The 27,381-nt window shown below is 45.4% G+C and overlaps 1 protein-coding gene across 1 annotated transcript; it reads left to right on the forward strand.

Moving 5' to 3' along the window:
• Window positions 1-220: 220 nt before the first annotated feature.
• LOC100227533 (myosin-13) lies at window positions 221-26,625 on the forward strand. The gene is made up of 40 exons (XM_072937171.1): window positions 221-406; window positions 502-645; window positions 737-893; window positions 1,431-1,458; window positions 1,548-1,659; window positions 4,681-4,773; window positions 4,870-4,933; window positions 5,023-5,121; window positions 5,217-5,320; window positions 5,531-5,669; window positions 6,068-6,186; window positions 6,288-6,437; window positions 6,519-6,689; window positions 7,015-7,324; window positions 8,311-8,390; window positions 8,933-9,020; window positions 9,668-9,785; window positions 10,363-10,486; window positions 10,935-11,071; window positions 11,752-12,007; window positions 12,612-12,854; window positions 13,531-13,707; window positions 14,297-14,442; window positions 14,529-14,619; window positions 15,388-15,777; window positions 15,865-15,991; window positions 16,419-16,537; window positions 17,103-17,299; window positions 17,787-17,970; window positions 18,826-18,991; window positions 19,767-19,891; window positions 20,489-20,797; window positions 20,887-21,090; window positions 21,510-21,635; window positions 22,109-22,279; window positions 23,372-23,476; window positions 23,554-23,649; window positions 24,045-24,288; window positions 25,687-25,784; window positions 26,572-26,625. Exons 1-40 carry the CDS (start codon window positions 221-223, stop codon window positions 26,623-26,625), a joined length of 6,051 nt encoding a protein of 2,016 aa, XP_072793272.1.
• The last annotated feature ends 756 nt before the right edge of the window (window positions 26,626-27,381 follow it).

Genomic DNA, 27,381 nt, shown 5'->3' on the forward strand with positions numbered 1-27,381 from the left:
TCAAAGACAATCCGGCTACAAAAGGAATTTTATTTATTAGCACTACTTCAGTGGATAAATAAAATTGAGGCAGAGGTTAAGTGCCTGATTAGTCCTCCTCTTCTTATTAGTCATGGAGCATGACCGCTGTCTGGATAAATGTAAATTACAAATGCACAGACTTTCTGCAACTTTTCTGCATTCCTCCAGAGTAACTGCAGACATGAGCTCAGACGCAGAGATGGCAATCTTTGGAGAAGCTGCTCCCTATTTACGGAAGCCAGAGAAGGAGAGAATTGAAGCCCAGAATCGCCCATTTGATGCTAAGTCAGCCTGTTTTGTAGTAGATGACAAGCAAATGTATGTGAAAGGTACCATACAGAGCAAAGAAGGTGACAAAGTCACCGTTAAAAAATACGATGACACAGTAAGTGATACCATTGTTACTCCCATGGGATCATCCAGGTCAGGCAGTTCCCTGTTTTCGATTTCTCCTGTTGTTCCCTTCTCTTTTTTTGCTAGACTGTGACTGTAAAGGATGATGAAGTCTTTCCCATGAACCCTCCCAAATTCGATAAAATCGAGGACATGGCCATGATGACCCACCTCCATGAACCCGCCGTGCTGTACAACCTCAAAGAGCGTTACGCAGCCTGGATGATCTACGTAAGTGGCAGCAGCAGCTTCCTCTGGGCAGCCTCAGGAGCTGCTGGGCCAGGCTCAGGGCAAGCCTGAGTGCTGTGTCCCTTCCTCACAGACCTACTCGGGTCTCTTCTGCGTCACTGTCAACCCCTACAAGTGGCTGCCGGTGTACAACCCCGAGGTGGTCACTGGCTACCGAGGCAAGAAGCGCCAGGAGGCCCCTCCACACATCTTCTCCATCTCTGACAATGCCTATCAGTTCATGCTGACTGGTGAGTTATTTGGCAAGAGTGGAAAACACTGATATATGATGGGCTGGCTATTTGGTCAAGGAATTTTAGGTTCTGCTCAGTGGTCCCATAGTCCTACAGCACAATGCAAGATCACACCATGAAAATCTTGATCTGTGGGTTATCAGATAATGAAGGAAAAACAGTAGCTGGCTGTATGGCTTTGTGCCTCCTCTCTTTGTAAGGAATTTAAAGGAGAAACACAGCAAATAATCAGATTATAATTAAACAGTATTTAAACCAAGACCTATACATAAAAGATAACAAACAGTAAGTGGGAAGCCTTGTAAAGAATCCCTGCTTGAAGTTAAATTTTGGGCTACTCCATCCCTGTCTGTACCAAAAAAAAAAAAAACATAGTCCAGATGCAAACTAATGTGTATTCATGCATCACTTACCTTGTGTGAATATGATAAACACTGATATAATACAGTTCTTTCTCTTGAAGTCACTTGTGTGTGAGGAACTGATGCCCTCCACATCTCATTTGAACAGCTCTTTCTGTGATTTTGTTTTCAGATCGTCACAACCAGTCAATCCTTATCACGTGAGTATATTTTGGTATTAGTGCCAAAGCTGACAGAAAAGTGATGATGTTTCCTGTCTCCTGCTATAATTATAATGTTTTTTCAACAGCGGAGAATCTGGTGCAGGGAAGACTGTGAACACAAAGCGTGTCATCCAGTACTTTGCAACAATTGCAGTCACTGGTGAGAAAAAGAAAGATCCACAGCCCGGCAAAATGCAGGTATGACATCAGCTCCCCCTTTGCCAACACTGAGGAGAAAGTACCAATGTGTATTTGGGGACTGTGGGAATATCTAAAGGCAGAAGTGTTGTGCAGCTGAGAAGACAGGATGCACAACCCAAGCACACCTACGCTCATTCCCCCTTGATGCCCAGCCTCAAATCTGCTGAATTCTCACTCATAAAACCATTTTGTCAATGTAGGACAGCCTCCATTTACATAGGGTAGTCTTTACCAGGGAGGGGGAGATAATGTTAGACAGCAGCTTTCTCTGTGCTGGTTGTACCTATTCTTTAGTGTCCTCTGAGATCCACAGCACCTGAGTGCTGCAGGTGAAAAGAGAGAGTTGTAGGCACACAGTTTGTGTCCCTGGGCTGTGTGTGACACAGTTTGTGTCCCTGGGCTGTGTGTGGCACAGTTTGTGTCACTGGGCTGTGTGTGGCACAGTTTGTGTCACTGAGCTGTGTGTGGCACACAGTTTGTGTCACTGGGGCTGTGTGTGGCACAGTTTGTGTCCCTGGCAGTGGGGCTGTGGCCCAGCCCCATCCCCAGATGTTCCAGCTGTGAAAAGCAGGTGAGCAGCACTGGCAGCAATGAGCCAGGGAGTGCCCAGGGGTGCTGAGCAGCCACCCAAGGGAGCAGAGGGCACACGGGGCAGTGCAGGGACATCAGGGTGTAAAAGGGTGGGGAAAGAACAGCAAGGGCAGACACTTGAAGCCTTCTGAAATGATATTACTCTGAATGGGCAAATTCTCAAAACCTTCTGGAGTTGTGTGGTGACACTCTGTGTATCATGGCTGTATTGACTGTGACGTGCTGCGACAAGCAGTCAGTTCCCACTGGCACATGGTTGTGCCCTTCCTGGTCCTTGCCTCACTCCTGTTGATGGGGGAAGTGCAGAAAATGCACTCCAGAGTGGCTGTGCCGAAGTTAAGCATCATTTCAATTGCTTCAGGCAGTAGTTTCCACTGGCTGGTTTTTCTGTCTGTGGCCAACAGAATGGCCCAGAGGGACAGCATGAGAAAGGGGCTGGATTTGGGAGAGCTGGGACCGCTTGCCTGACAGTCAGAAAGTAACCTCAGAAAGGATCCTTGCAGAAGAGAAAGTGCCTGCCTCGATGTCCCTTTGCTGAGCAGCACAGCTGTTGCAATCTGAGCCCACTGGTGCATTTGCAAGCCGCAGGCCTCATTCCCCAGCACGGTGCAAGAAACAAACACCCTTGTTGCACAAGTGTGTGCCACCACAGCCTCTGAGATGCTCAGCAAAGCGTGTGACATGTGTCAGCATGTTATTTGAGTACCCAAGGGGATAGTGGAGCTTAAGGAGATTCCAAGGCTGAATATCCTTTCACTCAGAGGCAGGTGTCTGTGATTGATGGGTTGTTATGGCCAAGGCAAGTTCAACACAGGCCCTCTTTCCATCAGCACCATGTTAGAATCTGCTGGGCTCAACTTTCATCAGCTGCTCACTATGCCAGGACTGATCTCAGAAAAGCTTCAAGACAGCTGAGACATGTACAGACCCTGTGTGATAGAAGGAAAATCACCTGGCTCTCAGACTGACAGTAATCTGTTCTGCCCTCTTCTGAGTATTCACAAAATACTCTATATTTTTAACATTCCAGTTTCTTTTACAATAGTATATTCCTCTTTATAAGAACATTAAATAAAACAGGTTATGGTTCTGTGTAGCACAGCATTCAATGGAAAATACAAGCTGAAATCAGATGCCAGGCAATGGTACAGGAGTAAGGGAAGTGGGTAACAGCATTTCCCAAAATATGGTCTCAGCCTCCAGCACTTTGTCACCCAGCCTGTAAACAGGAGTCCAAAATGAGCTTGTGTAAAGAATTGTCATGTTCTTCCACACTGTTATCCATGTACAGTGCTCCTGTTTTAGTTCTCTGGTTACAGCTGTGCACCTCTCTCCTCTCGCCTCCCCTCTCTGAAAGGTACATGTGAGAGGGCATTATTCTGTGGATTTAGGATATTTTATTTAAAAAAAAATATAGAGCTTCCTATGCTACTGCGTTGCTTTAATTTTAGAGTTCCATCTTCACGGTGGACTAACAAAACCTAATTTAAACCTGCTGTGCCATCTGCAGACAGTGCTGGGAACGGCAGTGCCTCTCCCCTGTCCTCAAGGCTGCACTACTGCATGCACAGAGATGCAGTAACTGAAAGTGCCACTCACCTTTCATCTGGCATAAACCAATGTATCTTTTCTTTTTTGTTTTCTTATTCTTGACTTTCCATATGTCTTGGAAATTATCCCTGGCAACACTTTCGTGCCCAGATTATGTAGGATCAGGTAGGATCAGTCATGACTTTGCTAGAGTCACATTAGTGACTCTGCTTCCTGGACTGTATTGCACCAAAAAGGAGAGGCACAATGCCACAGAAGCTTTTATCCTTCTGCAGTAATGCAGCACAGAAAAAAAATAAAAAATAATTAAAAAAAAAATTGAAGAGTCTCTGTTCTGTGCTTATCTAAGTCTGATATTTCTGGTATTTGAGTGTCAGGCTTTGTCCATGTCTCAGTTTTCAAAGAATGCCAAGAGCTGTATTCCTGCATGCTGAAAGGCTGCTGTTGTTTGAATGCAACTGCAAAGTTTTACATTCTCCCTTGGTAGGTGTTTCTACTCGTCAGGCTTGAGCAACCTTCAAAACATATTTCTCACATTTTCTTTAGCTGCCAAGACTTTTGTGAACAAGAGTGCAGAAACACCTCTCTTACAGGTTTCAAATGCCCTGAACGCCACTGCAGTGACTTTGTGTGATACCCAATATGTGGTATCAGATACAAGAAACAAGCAAAACACAGATCTGCCTTTCAGCTCTCTTCCCTTTGAAACCCATGGCAATACCCATGAGTGTTGGCTGATGAGTGATTAAGAATTCTATTAATTTTTAGGTTTAAATTACTTGTGATATGTAAAAATTATTTGTAATACCTCTTTTGCAATATTTGTTTTTTTACTAAGCAGCAAAGTGATAAAGAAGCATTTTCTTGTGTGACTAGGGCACTCTGGAGGATCAGATCATCCAGGCCAACCCGCTGCTGGAGGCTTTTGGCAATGCTAAGACCGTGAGGAATGACAACTCCTCACGCTTTGTGAGTTCATTTCAGATTTGTTGGGAACAAGGCATTTATTGCAAATCTCATTCATTGACTGTCATAACCAATGGTTTGATCTGCATTGCTTGATAGGGGAAATTCATCCGGATTCACTTCGGGCCAACTGGCAAGCTGGCCTCAGCAGATATCGAAACCTGTGAGTTGGAGCAACTCAGTGGAAGCAGAATTTATGCATTTGCAACCTCAAATTTATCAGGAGACTAACAGCACCTCTCTTTTGGTTAGATCTCCTGGAGAAATCCAGAGTCACTTTTCAGCTGTCTAGCGAAAGGAGCTATCACATTTTTTACCAGATAATGTCCAACAAGAAGCCGGAGCTCATTGGTGAGTGCCAGCAGTGCTGGGCTTGGCTCAGTGAGTGCTTTCTCTTCCCACTGTGACCTCCCCAGTGCCACTAAAGGTGACCCACACACCTGCAGATCTCCTCCTGATCTCCACCAACCCCTATGACTTCCTCTACGTGAGCCAAGGAGAAGTCACGGTTGCCAGCATTGATGACAGTGAGGAGCTGCTGGCAACAGATGTGAGTAGAGCAGAGCAGAGCAGAGCAGAGCAAAGCAACCCTGCAGCCAGTCCAACTGCAGCCAGGGGGGCCTGGCCAGCCAGACCCAGCACTGCTGGCCCAGTGCCACAGGACTGGGATGGTGCTGGGACAGTGCAGGCAGGGACAGAAACCCCACCTGCCCCTTACTTCATCCTTTGTGCTTTCCCAACCTGCCTGTTGCCTCTGCAGAATGCTGTGGACATCCTGGGCTTCAGCCCTGATGAGAAGGTGGGGATCTACAAGCTGACAGGGGCTGTCATGCACTATGGGAACATGAAATTCAAGCAGAAGCAGCGGGAGGAGCAGGCAGAGCCGGATGGCACAGAAGGTAGGGCTGATTGCAGAGTTTGCTTGTGAACTGCACCAGCTGAGAGCTGGCAACCCAACCCCACACAGTGCCCAACACTTTGAAAGTTATTTTTCTTTCCAGATATTAATTTTTATAAAGACTGTTTCAGGTTTCACAAAGTTAGTGATTTTATTTATCCTCTACAAGGAAACAGAAAGGACATAAGCATTGCTGCAGCCCTTCAGGCATGGACACAGGATTGTGTTGCAGCTGAGACATTGCATTTGGAGCAAGGGGAATATTCTGCATGTGACTGGAGAGGATCTTTTCTTGCTAATGCATGCATTTGAGTTGTGCCAAAAGTAACAGAGACATCCCAGAAGACTAGGACACTTCTCATTGTCTCTATTGAACTCATATGCTGTTTCTGATCCTAGTGGCTGACAAGGCTGGCTACCTGATGGGTCTGAATTCTGCTGATTTGCTCAAGGCTTTATGCTATCCCAGGGTGAAAGTTGGGAATGAATATGTAACCAAAGGACAAAATGTCCAGCAGGTATATAAACAGCTCATCAGCTTTCCAATTTTTTCAGAGTGTTCTTTCAAATTTAAAAGCTAACTCAACACTTGTTACTGCCATGACTGCGCTTCTTACAGGTGTACAATTCAGTGGGTGCATTGGCTAAATCAGTCTATGAGAAGATGTTCCTGTGGATGGTTGTTCGCATCAACCAACAGCTGGACACAAAACAGCCCAGACAGCATTTCATCGGTGTCCTGGACATTGCTGGCTTTGAGATCTTTGATGTGAGTTACTATAGATATGCTTGCCCACTAAGGGCTGCTTGAAACTAACTGGAATTTTTTTTTGGTATTTTGAATTTTTAGTTCAACAGCCTGGAGCAGCTGTGCATCAACTTCACCAATGAGAAACTGCAACAGTTCTTCAACCACCACATGTTCGTGCTGGAGCAGGAGGAGTACAAGAAGGAGGGAATTGAATGGGAGTTCATTGACTTTGGCATGGACCTGGCTGCCTGCATTGAGCTTATTGAGAAGGTGGAAAAACCTTTTCATTGTAGGAGTGTACATTTCTTTCATGATAATTTCTTTTCATTCAATCATTCCTGACAAAATGATGCATTACTGTTGAATTACCTTTTCACATCAAAATAAGCAGCTTAGAAAACTAAAGATTTTGGAACAACAGCTGTCTCTGCACCTCAGGAAACAACAGTTTCCTGAACAATGTGTCTGGGGTGGAAGGGAGAATGCCTACACAATGTTAAATTGATGACTTTAACAACTGCCTTTGAACAGTGAGAAGCAGTAAAGGCTTCCCTCCCCACCACTTACTTCCTTTACATGTTCATATCTCTCCCAGCCCATGGGCATCTTCTCCATCCTGGAAGAGGAGTGCATGTTCCCCAAGGCGACTGACACCTCTTTCAAGAACAAGCTCTATGACCAGCACCTGGGCAAGTGCAGCAGCTTCCAGAAGCCCAAACCTGGCAAAGGCAAGGCTGAGGCTCACTTCTCCCTGGTGCACTATGCTGGCACAGTGGACTACAACATCTCTGGCTGGCTGGACAAGAACAAGGACCCTCTGAATGAAACTGTTGTGGGGCTGTACCAGAAATCATCCTTGAAACTTCTGTCCTTCCTTTTTTCTAACTATGCTGGTGCAGAAACCGGTAAGTGCCTTTTCAGTGATGGCCAATAAGGCAAAAATCAACTAAAGCCTACTTCTGCTTCTCCTCTCAGTGGTATACTCAAGGCTACCAGCCCCTAGGGTGACCTTGTTCTTGTGTGCCTACAGATATGCCAAAACTAGGACACCAACATGCAGAACTGTTGGAAACCCCACATTTTAAGTGCTGCAGAGAAGTAAAGCACAGCAAGTCCAAACCCAAGTGACAGGAGTTATATATTTCCTGATTAATTGTGCTGTAAATCACCTGCATACTTACTCAGCCACTAAACAGGGGCCATATAAATGTATGAAGTGCAAGCATTTTAGCCTTTGTAGACAGAGTTTTGTTTCTTGAGGGGAACTGGAAGAACAGAAAGAAGACTGTGGTACAGTTCCATATCCAGCTGAGCAGGCCTGGTGTTGAAATTGAAAAGAGACAGAGAATAAATTTATAGGTCCTCTATAAGTTTCGATTTAATTGGCTTCACAATATAGCAACTATGGAAAGACATTGAGCTGCTTTGACTTGTATTTCTGAGACTAAAATTTGCTTCCTGCTGTAACTCAGAATGGAACTGTATTCTTCTCCTGGAATATTGGATTAGGAGATTTTTCTATATAAGACCTCCCTGATAAATGGATGCTTGGTGCTGAGTCACATTTTTGAGGTCTTTCACCTAATTAAAAAAAAATTTAAATGGGGTTTGAGTAATAATTAAAGCCGTATGTGACTGTAGCACAGAGTACACTGTTAGGAAACTTAGGTCAGGCCACACTGTTCCATACCAGCAACCTAAATCTTGCATTTGAGATAAAATATCTCACACACTGATCAGCAACTACCTAGCAGCAGTTCATTAAACTCTCAAGGAGCAGTGTGTCATTATTTAAAATGAAGTATTTTATTGGTCCATGGCCAAAGGAAGATGAGGCCTGCAAAATGTACTGCATCTGCTAACTGTTCACCTCCCATCTCCTTCTTCCAAGGTGATAGTGCTGGTGGTGGTGGCAAGAAGGGTGCTAAGAAGAAGGGGGGCTCTTTCCAGACAGTGTCTGCTGTGTTCAGGGTATGTGAATTTCTTTTTGTATGAGCCATGCTTCCACTAAATGATCTGAGGGCAGGAACATCTATCCTAGAAAATCAGCTGAGAGAGTTGGAGCTGCTCAGCCTGGGGAAGAGAAGATTCCAGGCACACCATACTCTGGTTTTTCAATATATAAAAGGGGGCTTATCAGAAAGACAGAAAAATGCCTTTTACCAGGACCTGTAGTGACAGGAGAAAAGGCAATGATTTTAAACTGGAAGAGGGTAGATTTAAACTGGATATAAGAAAACAAATCTTTCACTCTGAGGGTGGGGAGGCTCTGGTACAGGGTGCCCTGAGAAGCTGTGGCTACCCCATCCCTGGAAGTGTTCATGGCCAGGTTGGATGGGGCTTGGAGCAGCCTGGGGTAGTGGGACAGGGATGCTGGACTTGATAACCTTCAAAGGCCTCTTCCAAACCAAACCATTCTGTGATTCCCTAAACTTCAATAACTCCCTGAATTTAAATAAGAATGCAAAAGCTTTGTAGCTTCAAGCTGAAGCTCTTGTTTCCTTCTATCATAGGAAAACCTGAACAAGTTGATGACTAACCTGAGGAGCACCCATCCTCACTTTGTGCGTTGTCTGATTCCTAACGAGACCAAGACACCTGGTAAGTCCACCCCTGTACTCTGAAGACATGGCTCTGGCAGGAATCGGCCTGTTAAGCTTCCACACCAACTTCCCAAATAGCTCCCTCTGCATGTGAAGTCCTTCTGGGGGCTGGCCTGAATGACAGTAACAAGGGGAACGTTTTTGTGCTGTCTACTGTGACTGAAAAAATTTGAGCATTACATGGTCCACAACAATGACTCATCTTTGCTTTGAGGGTGATAAAGATGGGTTTGATTACAGCTGATAAAATTGCCTGTTTGGGTAACAGCATTGGGAAATCCCTTGTCTGGATGGCACTGCGCTTCACTGTGCCACCTTTGCCTACATCCAGTGAGGAGGCTGATGCTGATGAAGATTTTTCAGTTGGTGTCCTAAAGCACCATCCTGCCATTTTGTGAGAATTGTGGCTTGATGCCTTTTCACAAGCACTGCTAGCCCTTGTGTTTTTAGTAAAGCTCACTGATGCAACTCTCCACAACTTATATGAATTGGAGGCATGTTCTGTCTGCATTTCCTGCATCTTTAATCAAGATCTGCTTGAACTAAAAAAAAAACCAACAAAAAACCAGATAATTCTGAAATGCTAATACACATGCAAATTCCCTGGGATCGAAATGGAATCACGATGGATGTATTTTGTTTAAGGTGCAATGGACCATTACCTGGTGATGCATCAGCTGCGGTGCAATGGGGTTCTAGAAGGCATCCGAATTTGCAGGAAGGGGTTTCCAAGCAGAATCCTTTATGCAGATTTTAAGCAACGGTAGGTCCTCAGTTATTACTGACCATCTGTTAGGAAAAGGCCTCAGTAAGCACACAGTTCAGGTGACAAGCCTGGTGACACTTTCCCAGTTAGACCAGATTAGTGGTATTGATGGGGACCAAGGAATTAATACTGTTTTGAGGTTACCCCAGCATTTCCCTCTCTAACCAGACCAGAGATTTTTCTAAACATAAGAATCAGGATAATTTCTAAAATGAAGCCAATGCCTGATGATTCAACAAGATGCAGAAAACTTGCAGTGTAATGAGTAAGGTGCCATTCTAGACTACTCTTTGAAGTCTTCCAGAGTATTGAGACAAAGTCAATCCACACGAGCCTCCTCACAGTGCTCTGGCCTGCATCATGTGCCTTATTTTCTTCATCTTTAAAATGGAGACAACTAAACTGGTTCATGGGGGCTCAGTCACCACAGAGTGCCAAATCAGAACTGTCAGCTGTTCTAGTTTTATGTAGCATCTTCCATGCTGCACTGGTGTAAAACTGACCCATGATATGCAACGGATCCTATTTCCCTCACTGTCTTTGCAATCAGTTCTTGCAACCTGTCTCACCACAGGTACAAGATCCTTAATGCCTCAGCCATTCCAGAAGGCCAATTCATTGACAGCAAAAAGGCTTCAGAAAAGCTCCTCTCCTCCATTGATGTTGACCACAACCAATATAAATTTGGCCACACCAAGGTAAAGTCCTTGTGGAAGAGTAGGTATAATTAAGCAAAATATTTTGTTTGTTGAAAGTATTTCTTGCAAACTAAATCAGCCTTCATGATGATTATAAACAGTGCAACCACTCTGTCCTGGGCAGAGACACCTTCCACTATCCCAGGTTGCTCCAAGCCCCATGCAAGCTGGCCTTGGACACTTGCAGAGATGAGCTAAATTTTCTATAAACTACAGTGGAGCAGACATCAATTAACACTGCAATAATATGATTAGATCATACACAGAGTGACTTGTCATGAATCACAGGAACATTGAGGATTTGAATACTGACAGAAAATTTCTCTGGCTCTTAAACCTTTCCTCTGCAGACATTTTTATTAAACTATCTTGTACTACCCTGCATCGGCTGTCAATGGCCATGTATCCACCTAAGCCTCAAGCTGTTTGACCCTTTTTTATATTCTAGGTGTTCTTCAAGGCAGGTCTCCTGGGACTCCTAGAAGAGATGAGAGATGAGAAGCTTGTGAGCCTCATCACTCATACACAAGCTATGTGCAGAGGGTACCTCATGAGAATGGAATTTAAAAAGATGAATGAAAGAAGGTAAAGTAAGAAAATACCAGCAATTGTACCGTGTCAGACCAAAGGTACATCAATGAAATATATTGTCTCAGGCAAAAAGCTGTCCTTGGGAAAGAACCTTAGAAATTATTGAGGAACAGAGCAAGTGCAATCACCTTCCTCCTGACAGTCTGAGATATTCTGGCAGCAGCTGTTTAGCATTCAATTCAATTAAAATGTTTCCTTATTTTTTTCAGTTTCTGTCTTAAAAAATTCTAATATGGTATTTGCTATTTTGAGTGACCCAAAAAGCATCAAGCTGCTGTTTCCACAATTGACAGTAACTGCCGGATTTGTAGTCTTAGCAGCAGTACTTCAAAAATGCCAGTTTTCACTCTGTATTTATATATATAAAATACCATTATTCACTCTTGAGACTGAGGAAAGCGTCAGGGATTCCCAGTCAATATGCCAGATAAGTCTGTCTGTTTTGTAGTATTTCTTCTTTGTATATTCAGACAATAGATATTATTCAAGCTACTGGACCAGCCATTCTGCAGTAAGGGCTTGAAATGTCTCTTTAATAAAAGCAAGGGAGATGAGGGAAAAAAGTCTCATGCAAAATTTCTTGGGGTAAATCCTGATGCTGTGTGGAAAATAATCAGATTATGCTTCCAGCTCGAGTCTCACCACCCTCATTAACTGGTTTCATGTGTTTTCAGAGAATCCATTTATATCATCCAGTACAACATTCGTGCATTCATGAATGTCAAACACTGGCCATGGATGAAGCTGTACTTCAAGATCAAGCCCTTGCTGAAGAGTGCAGAGTCTGAGAAGGAGATGGCCAACATGAAGGAAGAATTTGAGAAAACCAAGGAAGAGCTTGCAAAGTCTGAAGCAAAGAGGAAGGAGCTGGAGGAGAAAATGGTGACCCTGTTGCAGGAGAAAAATGACCTGCAGCTCCAGGTTCAGTCTGTAAGTAACCTCCATTTCCAGATTCTCCCCACGTCCTCTTTCTCTGCTGTTCTTTTTCTCCTCTTTTCCATTGTCCTCTATAAACAGGCAAGTCATGGGGACAAAGCCTCCACTGCTTTGTGTCTGGTCTTGTCCCTTACACTTAAGCAAGGTGCAAAGCGTGCACCAAACATTAACACCAGTAAAAATACAGGAAGTTCCAACGCTATCACCAGGGGAAGAATCAGGCATTCTACAGTGTATTTAATGTGCTCCTCACAGTGGTGTCTGATTCTGGATGGAATATAGGCTGTTTCCACATCTGCTGCCACTGTAATATGGAGCTTTTCTGTCAGAGTCAGGACTCAAAGTGTGGAAACTGTTTTTCTCTGGAATACTGCTGAACAGAGACTGAAATTGCACCTGTCAGGTTCTAAAAGGTAATAAAATATTACATGGCCAAGAGCAGTTTGGTGCAAATGGACTTGTCACTTGTTGCCATGTGCTTTCAAATCAGTTTAGTTTCCAAAAAAACCCTGTATTGTTTCACTCACCGAAAGGTCTTAACAACTGTATTTTGTTGTTTTTATGATAAATATAATGTGCTTTCAATGTGTTCTGATAGGAGAGTGAAAATCTAGCTGATGCTGAAGAGAGATGTGAAGGACTCATTAAAAGTAAAATCCAGCTAGAAGCTAAAATTAAAGAACTAAATGAAAGACTGGAGGATGAAGAGGAGACAAATGCTGAACTGACAGCAAAGAAGAGGAAACTTGAAGATGAGTGCTCAGAGCTGAAAAAAGATATTGATGATCTTGAAATGACTCTGGCCAAAGTGGAAAAGGAGAAGCATGCAACAGAGAATAAGGTGACAGAGGAATCAGGGAATTATTCTTTCCCAGACTGTGCTCCCATACAACTTGTCAGTTTTGTAGGAAAATGGAGCCACTTATTCATGGAATAAGTTCTATGAATAGAAGTCAGATGTGTCCAATGTACAGGAGAGAGATATTTTCACATAATCAATCACCTGACAGATTTTTTTTCTGTTAAGTTTCTTTATCGCGCTATCATGGTTTGCTTCACTTTTAGGGAAAGCTTAACACATTTTTGGCTATGCTTAACACTTGATCATCTCTTTTTAAAGAACATGACTTGCTGAGAAATTACAGCTGTTTTCACAGCAAATATATGCAGGAAAGACATTCCTTGAGCAAAAGCAGCTCAGAGGGCTTTTGTAAATCCCAGTGGGAAAAACTCTCAGAAGGCAAGGGAAGATCTAGCAGGTTTTAGTTTAAAATTTAGTAGGATAGGGGTGGGGATCAAAAACAACTAAAGCAAGAATTCCTATCACTGCAGGATCAGAGAGATGAGACTTTCAGGTATGATATGTGCTGCTGCTCTCATGGCAATCAATAGAAACATTCTGCAGAGAGCATTTTTACTACATCCATGCAAGGTTTTGCAAGGATGCAGTCACTGTGTTCTCAGTCTGCCACTTCCCAGGGCGTCCCCTCATGGGATGGATGCTGCCTGTCTGACAGGTAAAGAACCTCACCGAAGAGATGGCAGCTCTGGATGAAAATATTTCTAAACTCACCAAGGAGAAAAAGGCCCTCCAGGAAGCCCACCAGCAGACACTGGATGATTTGCAAGTTGAGGAAGACAAAGTCAGCACCCTCACCAAAGCCAAGACCAAACTGGAGCAGCAAGTGGATGATGTAAGTAATTTTTGGGTTGTGATATACACACTGTGACAGATTACAGTAGAATAGAAATCTGTAGTTGGAGTATAAGCAACACCTAAAGCAGACAAGCCAGCTCTAATAATTTCAGCTAATAAAACACTGCTAATTTACATGAAATTGTGGAATCCAGCAAATCTTTCATGTTCATCACAGGGTATTTCAGCACTGTAGACTTTTGTGATATGATTTATCCCATTAGCTGAAGCAGGAGACCTGTGACAGTTTGAAGGTTGTTGCAGAGTTATTTGTGTGCACATATACTCCAGGAAGTTATAAATACTGGGAAATTGTGTATATTTAGCAGTCTATATGCTAAGAACTGAAGCTAATGGAAAAAATGAATTTCTGTTTTTTTCAAAAACTGGTATTTCAATATTTAATATTTCATATGTGCACAGTCAAGCTGTTGACGCCTCTCTCATGGTGAGAGTGCAGCACACATGGAGATGCCTTGATTATTTTCTCTATTCATCAATTTCCAACTTAGTTAGATTTTTAAATTAAGAATAGTTACTTTCAAAGTATAATTTATATATTTAAAAGTATGTTTTATGTGTTTTAGCTTGAAGCATCTCTGGAACAAGAGAAGAAGCTGCGAATGGACCTTGAGAGAGCAAAGAGGAAACTGGAGGGTGATCTGAAAATGTCTCAGGATTCCATCATGGATCTAGAAAATGATAAGCAACAAATGGATGAAAGGCTAAAAAAGTATTACACTGAATTATTATGCTCTGAATTCTGAAATTCATGTTTTACCTTAACCATATTGAATTTGCCTTCTTTTTCTTTAATAGAAAGGATTTTGAAATTAGCCAGTTGCAAAGTAAAATTGAAGATGAGCAGGCTCAAAGCTCTCAGCTGCAAAAGAAAATCAAGGAGATTCAGGTAAAGTCTAGGAGTTATTAATAATTTTAGTGGCAAGCACAAATTTCTTAGAATTAATTAATATTTATTTTTAGACCATTCTACAAAAATATTTTCCCTCACATGAATAAAACCATTAATATGGGAATCTGGTGCTGTTCCCATCTCAGGGCACATTTACAGAAACTCAGGCCTCAAATCTTACATGACTACACAGGAAATTTCTTACATGAACATTGTAGCAGGCTTTGAAAATGCCACAGATGCCACTGAGAATCACTTTTCTAAGAAAACAATGGAATATGACTCAATATGTCGTAATCAGGACAACTATCACCTTCTAAGTGCAGAACCAGGAAGACAGTTCTCTTCAATGCTCTTATCCCATGATTGTTTATCTCGAAGGTCCTTCCATCCTGTTTGCTGATGGAGAAAGGACACTGCTTTTTTCTGGCCTGACTTCTAGGAAATTTCTAAGAAATTCACATTTGTTTACATTTTCCAGTGACACCCCTTCTATTTCTTCAGGAAAATACAATTCTAAAGTCTTCACAAAATAATAAATCCATTCTGAGCTATAACATAGAATATCAGATTTTACATTCACCATTGTTCCAAAACTGAGTATTATTTGTCCTAGGACACAATACAGGAAATTTCTAGTGGTACTTCTCTTTCTATGCTTGTGTTAATGGATGTGAATGTTTCCTCTTTATTCCTCAGCGATAACTTTTAAATCTGTCCATCCAAAAGTCCTCTTTTAACCAATTAACCAATTAACTCTCATAGGCTCGGATAGAGGAACTGGAGGAGGAAATTGAGGCCGAACGTGCAATCTGTGCCAAGTCTGAAAAGCAGAGAGTCGACCTGTCCAGGGAGCTGGAGGAGATCAGTGAGCGCCTGGAAGAAGCAGGAGGGGCCACAGCAGCTCAGGTGGAGATGAACAAGAAGCGTGAGGCAGAATTCCAGAAGATGCGCCGTGACCTGGAAGAGGCCACGCTGCAGCACGAAGCCACGGCTGCCGCCCTGCGCAAGAAGCACGCGGACAGCACAGCTGAGCTGGGCGAGCAGATCGACAACCTGCAACGCGTGAAGCAGAAGCTGGAGAAGGAGAAGAGTGAGCTGAAGATGGAGATTGACGACTTGGCCAGCAACATGGAGTCTGTCTCCAAAGCCAAGGTTGCTGCACAGGAAGATTTGTCGTTGTTAGCATTGTTCTTCTGAACTGCTGGATGAACTGAGGGATTTGTTTTTACCTCTTCACAGAGCAATCTGGAGAAGATGTGCCGAGCTCTTGAAGACCAGTTCAGTGAAGTCAGAGCCAAGGATGATGAACACGTGCGGCTCATTAATGACCTGAACACGCAGAAAACACGCCTACAGACTGAGAATGGTACGCCCCTTGATGAAATGTAATATTCCAGTGTCGAGTACTTAAATATTGCTGCCTGAATGTTTTGTAACACATTCATCACTTGGTGATCTGAACAAAATCAGATTCTACAGAAATGTTTTTTCTACAAAAACATTCTACAGAATGTAGAATCTCTTTCTGGTGGCCAACATAGAAACCTACCCAAGGAAACACAAAACCAAACCAGGAGTACTGTCAGTCAAAATGAAAATGTGAGTTTGTTGTCAGTTCATCTTCTTTTCTTTTATGCCAGCACAGCTTTTCCTATCAGTGGGAATGCAATTACTACTCTCCCTTCAAATTACCACTTTATATCTTGCAATCACTTTCCACATAGCTAGCTGCTCTCATTCATTCATTTCATGTCTTGTATCTCTGTCTAAAAAAAAAAAAAATTTCTCATTAGGTGAACTTACTCGGCAACTGGAGGAGAAGGAGGCCTTGATTTCTCAGTTAACTCGAGGCAAACATACTTTCACCCAGCAGACTGAAGAGCTGAAGAGACAACTAGAGGAAGAAAATAAGGTAACTTGCTTTCATTCGAAACAGCAAATTTTAAAATAAATCAACATGCTAAAAAACCAAATGAGATTTCTCCTCAGAAAAGGGATATCAAAGTAGTGAAATTTTGAACTTCGCCTTGGAATACAACACAGGGAGGAGTCATTAAAAATTAAATAAGCAAGACAGTTTATGCCCTTCTCCTCATGTATTCTGAAGATCGAAAACATGGGCAAAGTGAAGGAAAGCAGTGCCCATAGGCAAAGCAAACAGCAGCAGCCAAACAGGAAACAGAGCAGGAGCGCCTGCACTTTGTCTGCGGTGGATTTATTTTGCCTCTGCCTGAAACACCTGGTGCAGATGTGTTTGAGAGGTGTTATCCCAGACAAGATGGGCAAGCACCTGACCCTGTTTAACAACATCAAGCCTGAAACACAGAATCCCTAATGTTATTAATTTTCCTCCTTCTATTTCTCTAGCAACTGTAGCACATGGACAGGGAGATATGAATATTTTATCAGACCAGAGGAAAAATATCCAGTCACAAATCATTCATGTTCTGACAACTTGTTCAATTTTAACTACCAAGGCCAAGAATGCCCTGGCCCACGCCCTGCAGTCCGCTCGCCACGACTGTGACTTGCTCCGGGAACAATATGAGGAGGAGCAGGAGGCCAAGGGGGAGCTGCAGCGAGCCCTGTCCAAGGCCAACAGCGAAGTGGCCCAGTGGAGAACCAAATACGAGACGGACGCGATTCAGCGCACGGAGGAGCTCGAGGAGGCCAAGTATGTGGAGGGATGGCTTGGAGCAAGTAGAAGGATATTTAAGCATGACAAGTGCAGAACTGAAGGAAACCAGAATGTGTTTGTAGGTGTAATATGCAGAGCAGTGTGCTTTTTAATGTATTAGAAATTAAAAGGGAAGTGAGAGGATATTTAAAGGGGAGGTGGAGTGGAGGCTCAGGGATGTCTACATAAAGGAGAAGTCCAATGCATTGAGTTAATCCTAATAGCTGAAAGAGCACATTCTTTACACTGTCAGCATTGAAAGCACATTGTTGGTCCCTCTCCACATTGGTACAGTTCACCCTTGGGTGCATATTCTCCCAGTCTATGCACTACTTCAGAGTGCTGTGCCACCCCAGGCTCCTGGCACCACAGCATTATATATTGTTCTCTCTGCCCATCTTCCCCATTCCAAACTCCTTGCATGCCTATTTTCTGAGAAGGTCAGAATTTTATTTTCCTCAGTGCTGAATGTCCCATCCTGCAGGAAGAAGCTGGCCCAGCGCCTGCAGGAATCAGAGGAGCAGATTGAGGCTGTCAATGCGAAGTGTGCTTCACTGGAGAAGACAAAGCAGAAGCTGCAGGGGGAAGTGGATGACCTCATGATTGACATGGAGAGGTCACATGCAGTCTGTGCAGCATTCGATAAAAAGCAAAGGAATTTTGATAAGGTTTGTTCAAAAGATCATGCCAGATCTAAACATCATCAGTTATTTGATAGGGCAGGAAAAATTCTGAAATCATCAAAGTTCTGCACTCACAGTAAAATAAATTGCATCTTACCCAAAGCAAAATTATGGTAAAGACCTCTTAGTGGGACAAGTGGTAAAGTCATTGTGAAAGTAACATAGGTGACCACAGCAAATAATAAATCAGCCTGCTGATCATTTTAAAAAACATGAAGTCTTCACAGGGGAGACTGTTCAAGCAGACTGGGTACTGACATGCAAGCTAAGAAGCCCTGGTGCTAGTCTGCCAGTCTAACCTTGGGGTTAGACAGAGCCTCAGATTTATGGAAAGTTCCAAGTTCACTGTCCTTACTAACATTTAACAGAATTCGCACTTTTGGACCAAGTGATGCTGCACAGCCCTGTGTCTTTGCATATCCCTGTGTGAGTGAAAACACTGTGCTAAAAAAGGATCTTACATGTCTGTGGGATCAAAGTGAGGAGAGAATTGGTAGAGAATGACCTTTCTTGGTGGGCTTAGTCCAGGATCACTGGCTCCTGCAACGCTATCAAGTCTCATACATCCTTTTTCAGACCAACTACATTATGTTTGGGTTGGTGTCAAACCAAACTCCTTCCTGACAGCTTGGGCTATGCACTAGTGTTGGTTGAAGAGGCAAATTTAAGTAGATCTCACCAAAACAAGCAGAGTATGAATCACAGGGAGTTACTGTCACAGGCAGAGAACAGTCCAAAGCAAAAGACTGTTAAGTTAGGCCAGGCCTCTTGGGTTCTTGTCACACAAAGTTGCAGAGATGGAGTGTGTCAGAATGGGTCATTCTTCTCCTGTCACTCCAGATCGTGGCTGAATGGAAGCAGAAGTACCAGGAGAGCCAGACTGAGCTGGAGGCTGCCCAGAAGGAATCTCGCTCTCTCAGCACCGAGATCTTCCGGATGAAGAATGCCTACGAGGAAATGCTCGACCAGGCTGAGACCCTCAGACGGGAGAACAAGAACCTCCAGCGTAAGTTCATGTGTCTGTCACCCTGGATTCACTGTGAGCCCGCGGATGCTTCCACATTTCTGGACTCCCAGAGCTCTGCCTCTTCCCAGGGTTTTGTTCTTTATGATTTTCCCACAAAGGTGGTGACTTTCTTTCCTGTTCAGCTGATCATGAAGTCACCTGAAAGCACACACTTTCATCTCTACAGCATCCTGCTTCTTCAGGATGTTCTCCCTATTTCAAACCATCATGATCCTATGCATGGACAAGGACCAAGTTAACTGAATAGACAGAAATTATCAGGTTTTTTTTCAGATTGCTTCAGTAACTGCTGCTAGAAAAAAATTGGTGAGCTGTTGTCTGACTCCTGATTATTGGAGGATCATGCAGCTGTGGCACAATGGATTGGCATTTAATAAGCAAATTAATTATAGAAAGGAAATACATCTCAAATCCTTTTTGTGAACTGAATGATCACTGGGAATTATCTAGGCATAAAGAGATCAATCAAACATGACTGTCTCTGGAGATGTAATTTCACTACCCAGAGGAAGTTGACATTATTTTCTGAGCTTACTCCAGTTGGTCCCTCTCATTTTCAAATTGCACACTGAGCTGGGACGTGCAGGTTATCAGAAATAAAGATTGCACACAAGACAAGATGTATTATTTCTTCTCACTGTTACATCCCATTACACCCAGAGGCTCTTTTGTCACTCTCATTACCAAAGAGCAATTGCAGGTGCCACTGATCACACTGTCTGAGAGGCACTGAGTATGTGTTTTCTGCTTGCAGAGGAAATTTCTGATCTGACGGAACAGATTGCTGAGTCTGGAAAAGCAAATCATGGGCTGGAGAAAGCAAAGAAGCAAATTGAGCAAGAAAAGTGTGACCTACAAGCAGCATTAGAAGAAGCAGAGGCAAGTGTCCTCAGCCAGGGGCTTGCTTTTGGCATAATCAAGAACAAAGAAAATTGGCTATATCTTTTATATTCCTGCTGTCCAGTAAGACAGCACAGAGAGACCAAAAAGCACAGGGACTGCTCCCCTGCCATACCAATGTGGCATTCCTGCCTGTGCTATCATGCACAAAACCCCCTCAGTTCCAGTCGAAAATTGAGCTCATTTTGCATCATCTCTTTGAATTTGCTTCCATAGAAGGCAGAAGAAAAGTCACTAACATTTCAAAACTCTGATAGATGGTGGCTCTCCTTTTTTATATTTCCCTATGATCTGTTGTCTCTCCAGTGTCACCACAGCCTTCAGTGCCCAGACCTTGTGGTATCTGAGGCATTTTCTTAAGGAATATTACTCCTAAATTACCATTTAATATCCAGCTGGGGTACAGTGAGTATGGAATAGCAGTCAGCTTTTTCAGTGCTTGGTCTTCTCTGAAGGTCCACAGTAAAGCAAATCCACCTGTCCTCCCTGTTCAGCTGCAAAGGGTCACATTTCTGCACGGTTATTTCGCAGCAATGGACACTACAGAGACAAATTGTAATATTTCAACCCTCACAGGGCTCTTTAGAGCACGAAGAGGGGAAAATCTTACGGGTTCAGCTGGAGCTGAACCAGGTGAAGTCAGATGTTGACAGAAGGACTGCAGAGAAAGATGAGGAAATTCAACAGCTGAAGAGGAACCACCAGAGGGTATTAGAGTCTATGCAAACCATGCTGGATGCCGAGGTCAGAAGCAGAAATGATGCTTTGAGGCTGAAGAAGAAGATGGAAGGAGACCTGAACGACATGGAAATCCAGCTGAGCCATGCCAACTGTCAGGTAGCAGAGACACAGAAGCACCTTAAAGCTGTGCAAGGGCAGCTCAAGGTAGGGACCACAAGGCTGCTGAACCCTGAGCCTTTGCCATTCCCTCTGCTCGCCTCTGGGCCTCACAAAAGGTGCTCTCCCCTTTGAAGGATTCCCAGCTCCATTTAGATGATGCCTTGAGAGAGAACGATGACCTGAAGGAGCAGCTGGCCATAGTAGAGCGTAGGAACGGTCTGATGACGACGGAGATGGAGGAGATGAGAGCTGCCATGGAGCAGACGGAGCGAGCCCGCAGGGTGTCTGAGCAGGAGCTGACAGACGCCAGTGAGAGAGTGCAGCTGCTCCACTCTCAGGTATTTGGCATCTCCTGGCACTACAGGAGGTTACCACAGCCTGTGGGAGTGGCACAACCTCACTCACCTGCTGTGTGAGGACAGTGAGAGCTGGGGCTGGGTGAGGAGCTGCAGCAGGAGGAGGTGGGGCTGGATCAGCTGGGTCAGGGACCAGCAGGTTCCTGGCAGGGCTGGCACCCCCACTCTGGGCTCCCTGGCTTGGGGGGCACCAGAAATGCAGCCCCTGTATGAGCCACGCTCACGTGGCTCTCTGCTTCTGATTCCTCAAGCGTGGAATTCACAGGGACTAGGATTAATTCAATATTCTAGATTCTTAATTTTTAGGCAGCAGCTCATCTTACACTAATTAGTACAAATTATTGATACTAATTAGTACAAATTAGGGGTGGGATTGACCTGTCTGCTGATTGCCCCAACAGAACACGAGCCTCCTCAACACCAAGAAGAGACTGGAAGTGGACATAACTCATTTACAGACTGAAGTTGAAGACAGCATTCAGGAAGCCAGGAATGCAGAGGAGAAAGCAAAGAAAGCAATCACAGATGTGAGTCCTCTTGCTCTTCCATTTTGTACCACCACAGTCACTTTTACACTTCAGAAAGGCAGGAGTCAGATGGAGGAGAACAAATTCTTCAACAGAAAATATCTGTGACACTCAGTCCCTGCCACAAGGGCCTCCTGCAGCCAGTGCCCTACCAGGTGTCACAGAAGAGCCCTCATGTCCTGCTTGCTGTCTGGACTGAAGAGGCATTCTCTCTCTCTCCCCTTCTCCATACCCATTCCCTTTTGCTTCCAGAGTAAATGTAGTAGGCAGGATAGAACAGATGGTGGGGTGAAGCAGTTTTAGAAACACAGAATTTGAGAAAGAGTGATCCTGTTTGTATGACAGAGCCTTAGCACAGCCATGGGCACTGAGAATGTGCAGAGTCACTCACCAAGGTGAAGCTGGGGGTTTTTCTGAGGTACCCAGAATTGCTGGGATGGGGATATTTGTAACACAACTGTGACCACAACCAGGCAGCCATGATGGCAGAAGAGCTGAAGAAGGAGCAGGACACCAGTGCCCACCTGGAGAGGATGAAGAAGAACCTGGAACAGACAGTGAAGGACCTGCAGCTTCGTCTGGATGAGGCCGAGCAGTTGGCACTGAAGGGAGGGAAGAAGCAGCTCCAGAAGCTGGAGGCCAGGGTATGGTGAAGACTTGGGTAGATTAAGGTGAAGTTTCTTACTGGGTCCTTGGCTTCTGGAACCTTTTGGAAGGGTGAAAACAGGGAGAGCCCCAGGTATTCCCAGCGGGTTTGATGAGAGCTGTGCTGAGTAGCCAGATATTGCACTGTGGGTGGTGAACCTGAGAGTGACCTCAAAAAAACTGAGTGGGCAAAAATGGGGGCAGATGGACATCAATGAGACATAGATGGTAATTTTGGCTAGGGAAAAATAATTTAAGTTGTATTTACTTGGGGATGAAATTGGAACTGGTAATGGACAGACTTCAGAAGCTGTTGAATGTGCAATAGAAATGAAAACCTAAAAGAGAAAAAAATGTGGGCTTCATTAGGAAAGGCACTGAGAACAAGACAGATATGTATGGCAACACATTCTTGCCACTATATTAAGTATACCATGTGCAGTTCTGGTCTCTGCAACTCAAGAAGGATCTGCAAGATAAAGCTTTATGAGTATTGACAAACAAGGCTAGGACTCTGCCGCTGGGAGAGACCAGTCCATCTTCACCTTTAAAATAAATAAAAAGAAATACTTTACAGAGTGGGCAGTGAAATTCATAAACCTGCCACCATGGAAGGCTGTAGAGGCAGCTGGTAAAAGGTTCAAGAAGGGAGTAGAAATCAGCAGGTTTACAGAGGGGCACGGGCATAGATCTCTATTTCAATGCCTGTGGAAGCTGGACAAGTGGAAAGGGAAGACAGCAGCCATGTTTCCATGCTGTCCCCAAAGAGTATTTGCCACTGCCACTCCCAAAGATAACAAACAAAAGACAAAAAATGAAACCGATTTTTCCCATTTACCTGGTGAACATTCATAGAACCCACCCTTCCCTGTTTCAGTTTTCTCTTCTCTGAAAAATTTAAACCTAATTTTGACTACAAATGCTCTAGGTATGCACAGTTAAGTTCCTTTTATGAACAACTATGGATTCACACACTATGTCATCACCAGCATACCATGGGGAGCATATTTTAGCTAGGCTAGACCCAAGAAGCAGCTGCAGGACTGCCCTGCAGCCTTTCTTGCCATCTTCACCATGATTCTGTGTTTCAGATTAACGAGTTAGAAAATGAGCTTCATTCTGAGCAGAAACGAGGAGTAGAATCCCTGAAAGGAGCTCGCAAGTACGAACGGAGGCTGAAGGAGCTCACTTACCAGGTATTGCAAATCCTCTGCCCTCCTGCATGGTCACCTCATTCATATGCCAAGGCTGACTCCATTTGCACTTCCTACAGTCTGAAGAAGACAAGAAAAATATTCTTCGGCTCCAGGACCTGGTGGACAAGCTGCAGTTAAAAGTGAAAGCATACAAGAAACAGGCTGAGGAAGCTGTGAGTGGAGGACTCTTTTCAGTGGGGCCTGGGTGGAGATTTCTGAAAGGTGGGCTCTCTAGATCATTAAAATAATTGAATACTGAGTTTGGCAAGGCAGCTAAAGCCACACTACCTTTGAATATTCTTAATTATGGCTCACAACAGAGCGGGCGTAGCTGTAGTTATCCTGCAACTGGTGTGGCACTTGGTGTGGCACTTTTGGAGCCACACAAGCCAATTTTCCCACCTGGAGCTGAGTGGGGTCATTGTTCAGCCCCCACAGTGGCCGTGCTGTGGATGGTGCTGGATATAAACACAGAGTGCTGGCAATGCAGGGCTGTGCCTGTGAGGCCAGCAGAGGTGTCGGTGGCGGCATGGCAGTGCCACTTGTGCCACTGCTGTGTGATTTTCAGGAGGAGCAGGCAAACATCAATCTCTCGCGGTGCCGCAAGGCGCAGCACGAGCTGGAGGAGGCCAAGGAGCGAGCTGATATTGCCGAAGGGCAGGTGAACAAGCTGCGAGCCAAAAGCCGCGACATGGAAGGCCAGGTGAGTTTGGAGGCTGCAGAGAGGGATGTTCCTACGCAGGTGGTGTCACAAAGGTCACTGCCCAAACGGCCACACTGCACTCCTCCCACTCTTTCACTGGAGTGTCCTCGCAAAGAAAGGGCAGGAATTGTCACTTACTCAAAAGCAGTGCATTTTGCAAGGGCTTTTGGAATCAGACCAAATACAATCAACTCTAAGAATCCAGGTCTTTCAGCACAATTGGGAGATATTACTTCTTCATTATAAAATGGCAGAACACTTGCAACAGCCACAGACTTGAAACAAGACCACAAATAACTCAGTTCCTCCAATATCCTCTACATTACCTTCCTTTTTTTGTACTTAGAAATCAGAGAAATGAGGTTCCTGACCTGAGCTGCAGCAGGCTCCCTCCTGATAAAGACTTCTGTGCATCCAGCAGATATCCATTACTTTCTTCAAGTAACCTGGTGTGCTTGTGTGTAACTGATATATTTATCCAACCTTAAGTGAAGCTGTGAGAAATCTGATATATATATTTACTTATATATATATATAAAATAAACCTGAGTGATGCTTTAGTGACTATACAGACTGTTGATTCACTATGAGATAGACAAATGTCTGTCTGTGTATCTGTGTGTGTCCAGTTGTCCCTGTGTCTGTCCATCCCTGTGTCTCAGCATCCGTGCCTGTATCTCAGTCTGTCTGTCCACGTCCATGTGTCCGTGCTGGTCTCACAGTCCGTCTGTCCGTGTCTGTATCAGTCTCTCAGTCTGGCTGTGTGTGTGTCCTGCTGTCCGTGTGTCCCACTGTCCATGTGTCTGTGTGCCCATGTGTCCGTGTGCCCATGTGTCCGTGTCCATGTGTTGGTGTCCCGCTGTCCATCTGTCCGTGTGTCCATGTGTGTCCCTGTGTCCATGTGTCCACGTGTCCATGTCTGTGTGTGTCTGTGTGTCCATGTCCGTGTGTCCATGTGTCCGTGTGTGTCCGTCTGTCAATGTCCATGTGTGTCCGTGTGTCCGTGTGTCCATGTGTCCGTGTGTCCATGTGTCCACATCCGTGTGTGTCCATGTGTCTATGTCCGTGTGTGTCCGTGTGTCCCTGTGTCCGTGTGTCCGCGTGTCCATGTCCGTGTGTCCGTGTGTCCATGTCCGTGTGTGTCCGTGTGTCCGTGTGTGTCCGTGTGTCCATGTCCGTGTGTGTCCGTGTGTGTTCCTGTGTCCGTGTGTCTGCGTGTCCATGTCTGTGTGTGTCCATGTGTCCGTGTGTCCGTGTGTCCGTCTGTCCGTGTGTCCGTGTGTGTCCGTGTGTCCGTGTGTCCGTCTGTCCGTCTGTCCGTGTGTCCCTGTGTCCGTCTGTCCGTGTGTCCGTCTGTCCGTGTGTCCGTGTGTGTCCGTGTGTCCATGTCCGTGTGTGTCCGTGTGTCCGTGTGTGTCCGTGTGTCCATGTCCGTGTGTGTCCGTGTGTCCGTGTGTCCATGTCCGTGTGTCCATGTCCGTCTGTCCGTGTCCCGCTGCGCGCTCAGTGCCCGCGGGCTGCCGGGAGCGCTGCCAGGCGCAACTGCGCCACTGCGGCGCGAGGGGGCGCTGTGGAACCTCCGGCCCGCGGGGGTGCGGGGTGCGGGTACCGGGTGTGCGGGGGATGGGGGTGTGCGGGGGTACGGGGTGTGCGGGTGCAGGGGATGGGGGTGTGCAGTGGTACCGGGTGTATGGGGTGCAGGGGATGGGGGTGTGCGGGGGTACGGGGTGTGCGGGGTGTGCGGGGGTACGGGGTGTGCGGGGGTAGAGGGTGTGCGGGTGCAGGGGATGGGGGTGTGCGGGGGTACCGGGTGTGCGGGTGCAGGGGATGGGGGTGTGCAGGGGATGGGGGTGTGCGGGTGCAGGGGATGGGGGTGTGCGGGGGGTACGGGGTGTGCGGGTGCAGGGGATGGGGGTGTGCGGTCTGACGGGTTCGGTGTGCGGGGTGCAGGGTGCGGGGTGCGGCGGATGCGGGGTGCGGTTCCTGTGGGGTGCCCCACACACGCCGCTGCCGAGCTGCTCCTTGCTGTCCCGGGGAGGACGCCGTGTTGGGAGCACACCGGCAGCTCCACGGGCTCGGTGCGGTGGCTCTGAAACGCTCCTGCACCGGGACAGCTGATCCCACCTGGATCCTCCGCTGGCCGTGCTCATCCTGGGCTGTGCTCCGCGGCTGTGCTCAGCCGGGTGGCCCAACTGACAGCCAGTGGCTCTGGCTCCTCTTTCCCAGCGCTGTCTCCAGGCTCCAGTGGCATCACCCCACACCTGCTGGTCACCCCAGCCAAGGCTCCTGTCTCCTCCCACGCACATCCAGCACTCTGTGTCCCTTCATATCATCCCTTCTCTTCTGTGTATTTATCTGCTTAAATTGCTCCCATACGTTGTTTTCCATTTAGGCTTCTGTCATCTTCATCCTGTGTTTATACCCTGTCATCATAGCTGGCTGGTAACCATGCCTCCTGACTGGCCATTCATCCTCCCGTTCACATTTGGGCTTCTTTGTGCCAGTCAAAACTCCCTGGCACGATGTTTGCTGACGCCCCTTGGACAGTGCCCTGCCACCCAGCAATGGTCTGTCTGTCAAGCTGACAAAAACCCTCTCATTGTTTCATCCCCCAGCTCCATGGCTACCTGCCACCCCAGGCTCTGGCTGGCCTGTCCTGCAGCACGGCAGGGGCTGTGCTCAGAGACGGATGTGGACAGCCTGATCACAAACACAGCAGCCCATGATGGAGCAGTTGCTGTGTCCACCCCCTGTGAGTTTGTGGGCCCCAAGTCCCTGGGGGCTCCCCCGGCAGGGGAGACCCTCCTGGAGCAGTTCTGTGTCAGGAACCAGAAATGCATTGGACTTTTTCAGTCTTCAGCTTCTGTTTATTGTCACCTTATCAAAACTTCAGCACACTGTCTGCACCAGGCTCTGTGTGCAGGAAAAACAGCACAAAAATGGCCAACAATCTCTTGTTACAAGGCTTTTTAAGTCTAATCAAAACTAAGCTACCCAATTAAGAAGTGACACCTAAATTATTTTCCTTTCTAACCCAATAACTGACTCCTAAAGACCCACAATGCGGATTTTTCTGCCCAATTATAAGATACCACCTAAACCCAAGAAGGAAGAAGAAGAAATAAGAGGAAAGAAGAAGGGAACTCAAGACAACACCCTATATCCTCCATCTTGAACCCTCTATAACATACTAAAAATCCTA

This window comes from Taeniopygia guttata, chromosome 18 (genome assembly GCF_048771995.1).
Source record: "Taeniopygia guttata chromosome 18, bTaeGut7.mat, whole genome shotgun sequence".
Classification (NCBI taxonomy): domain Eukaryota; kingdom Metazoa; phylum Chordata; class Aves; order Passeriformes; family Estrildidae; genus Taeniopygia; species Taeniopygia guttata.

Coding starts and splice junctions, on each gene's coding strand:
- LOC100227533 (XM_072937171.1), top strand. CDS start 221: ATGGCAATCTTTGGAGAAGCTGCTCCCTATTTACGGAAGCCAGAGAAG. Junction 14,443..14,528: donor ATGGATGAAAGGCTAAAAAA/GTATTACACTGA, acceptor TTTCTTTAATAG/AAAGGATTTTGAAATTAGCC. Junction 25,785..26,571: donor CGCGGGGGTGCGGGGTGCGG/GTACCGGGTGTG, acceptor TTTTCCATTTAG/GCTTCTGTCATCTTCATCCT.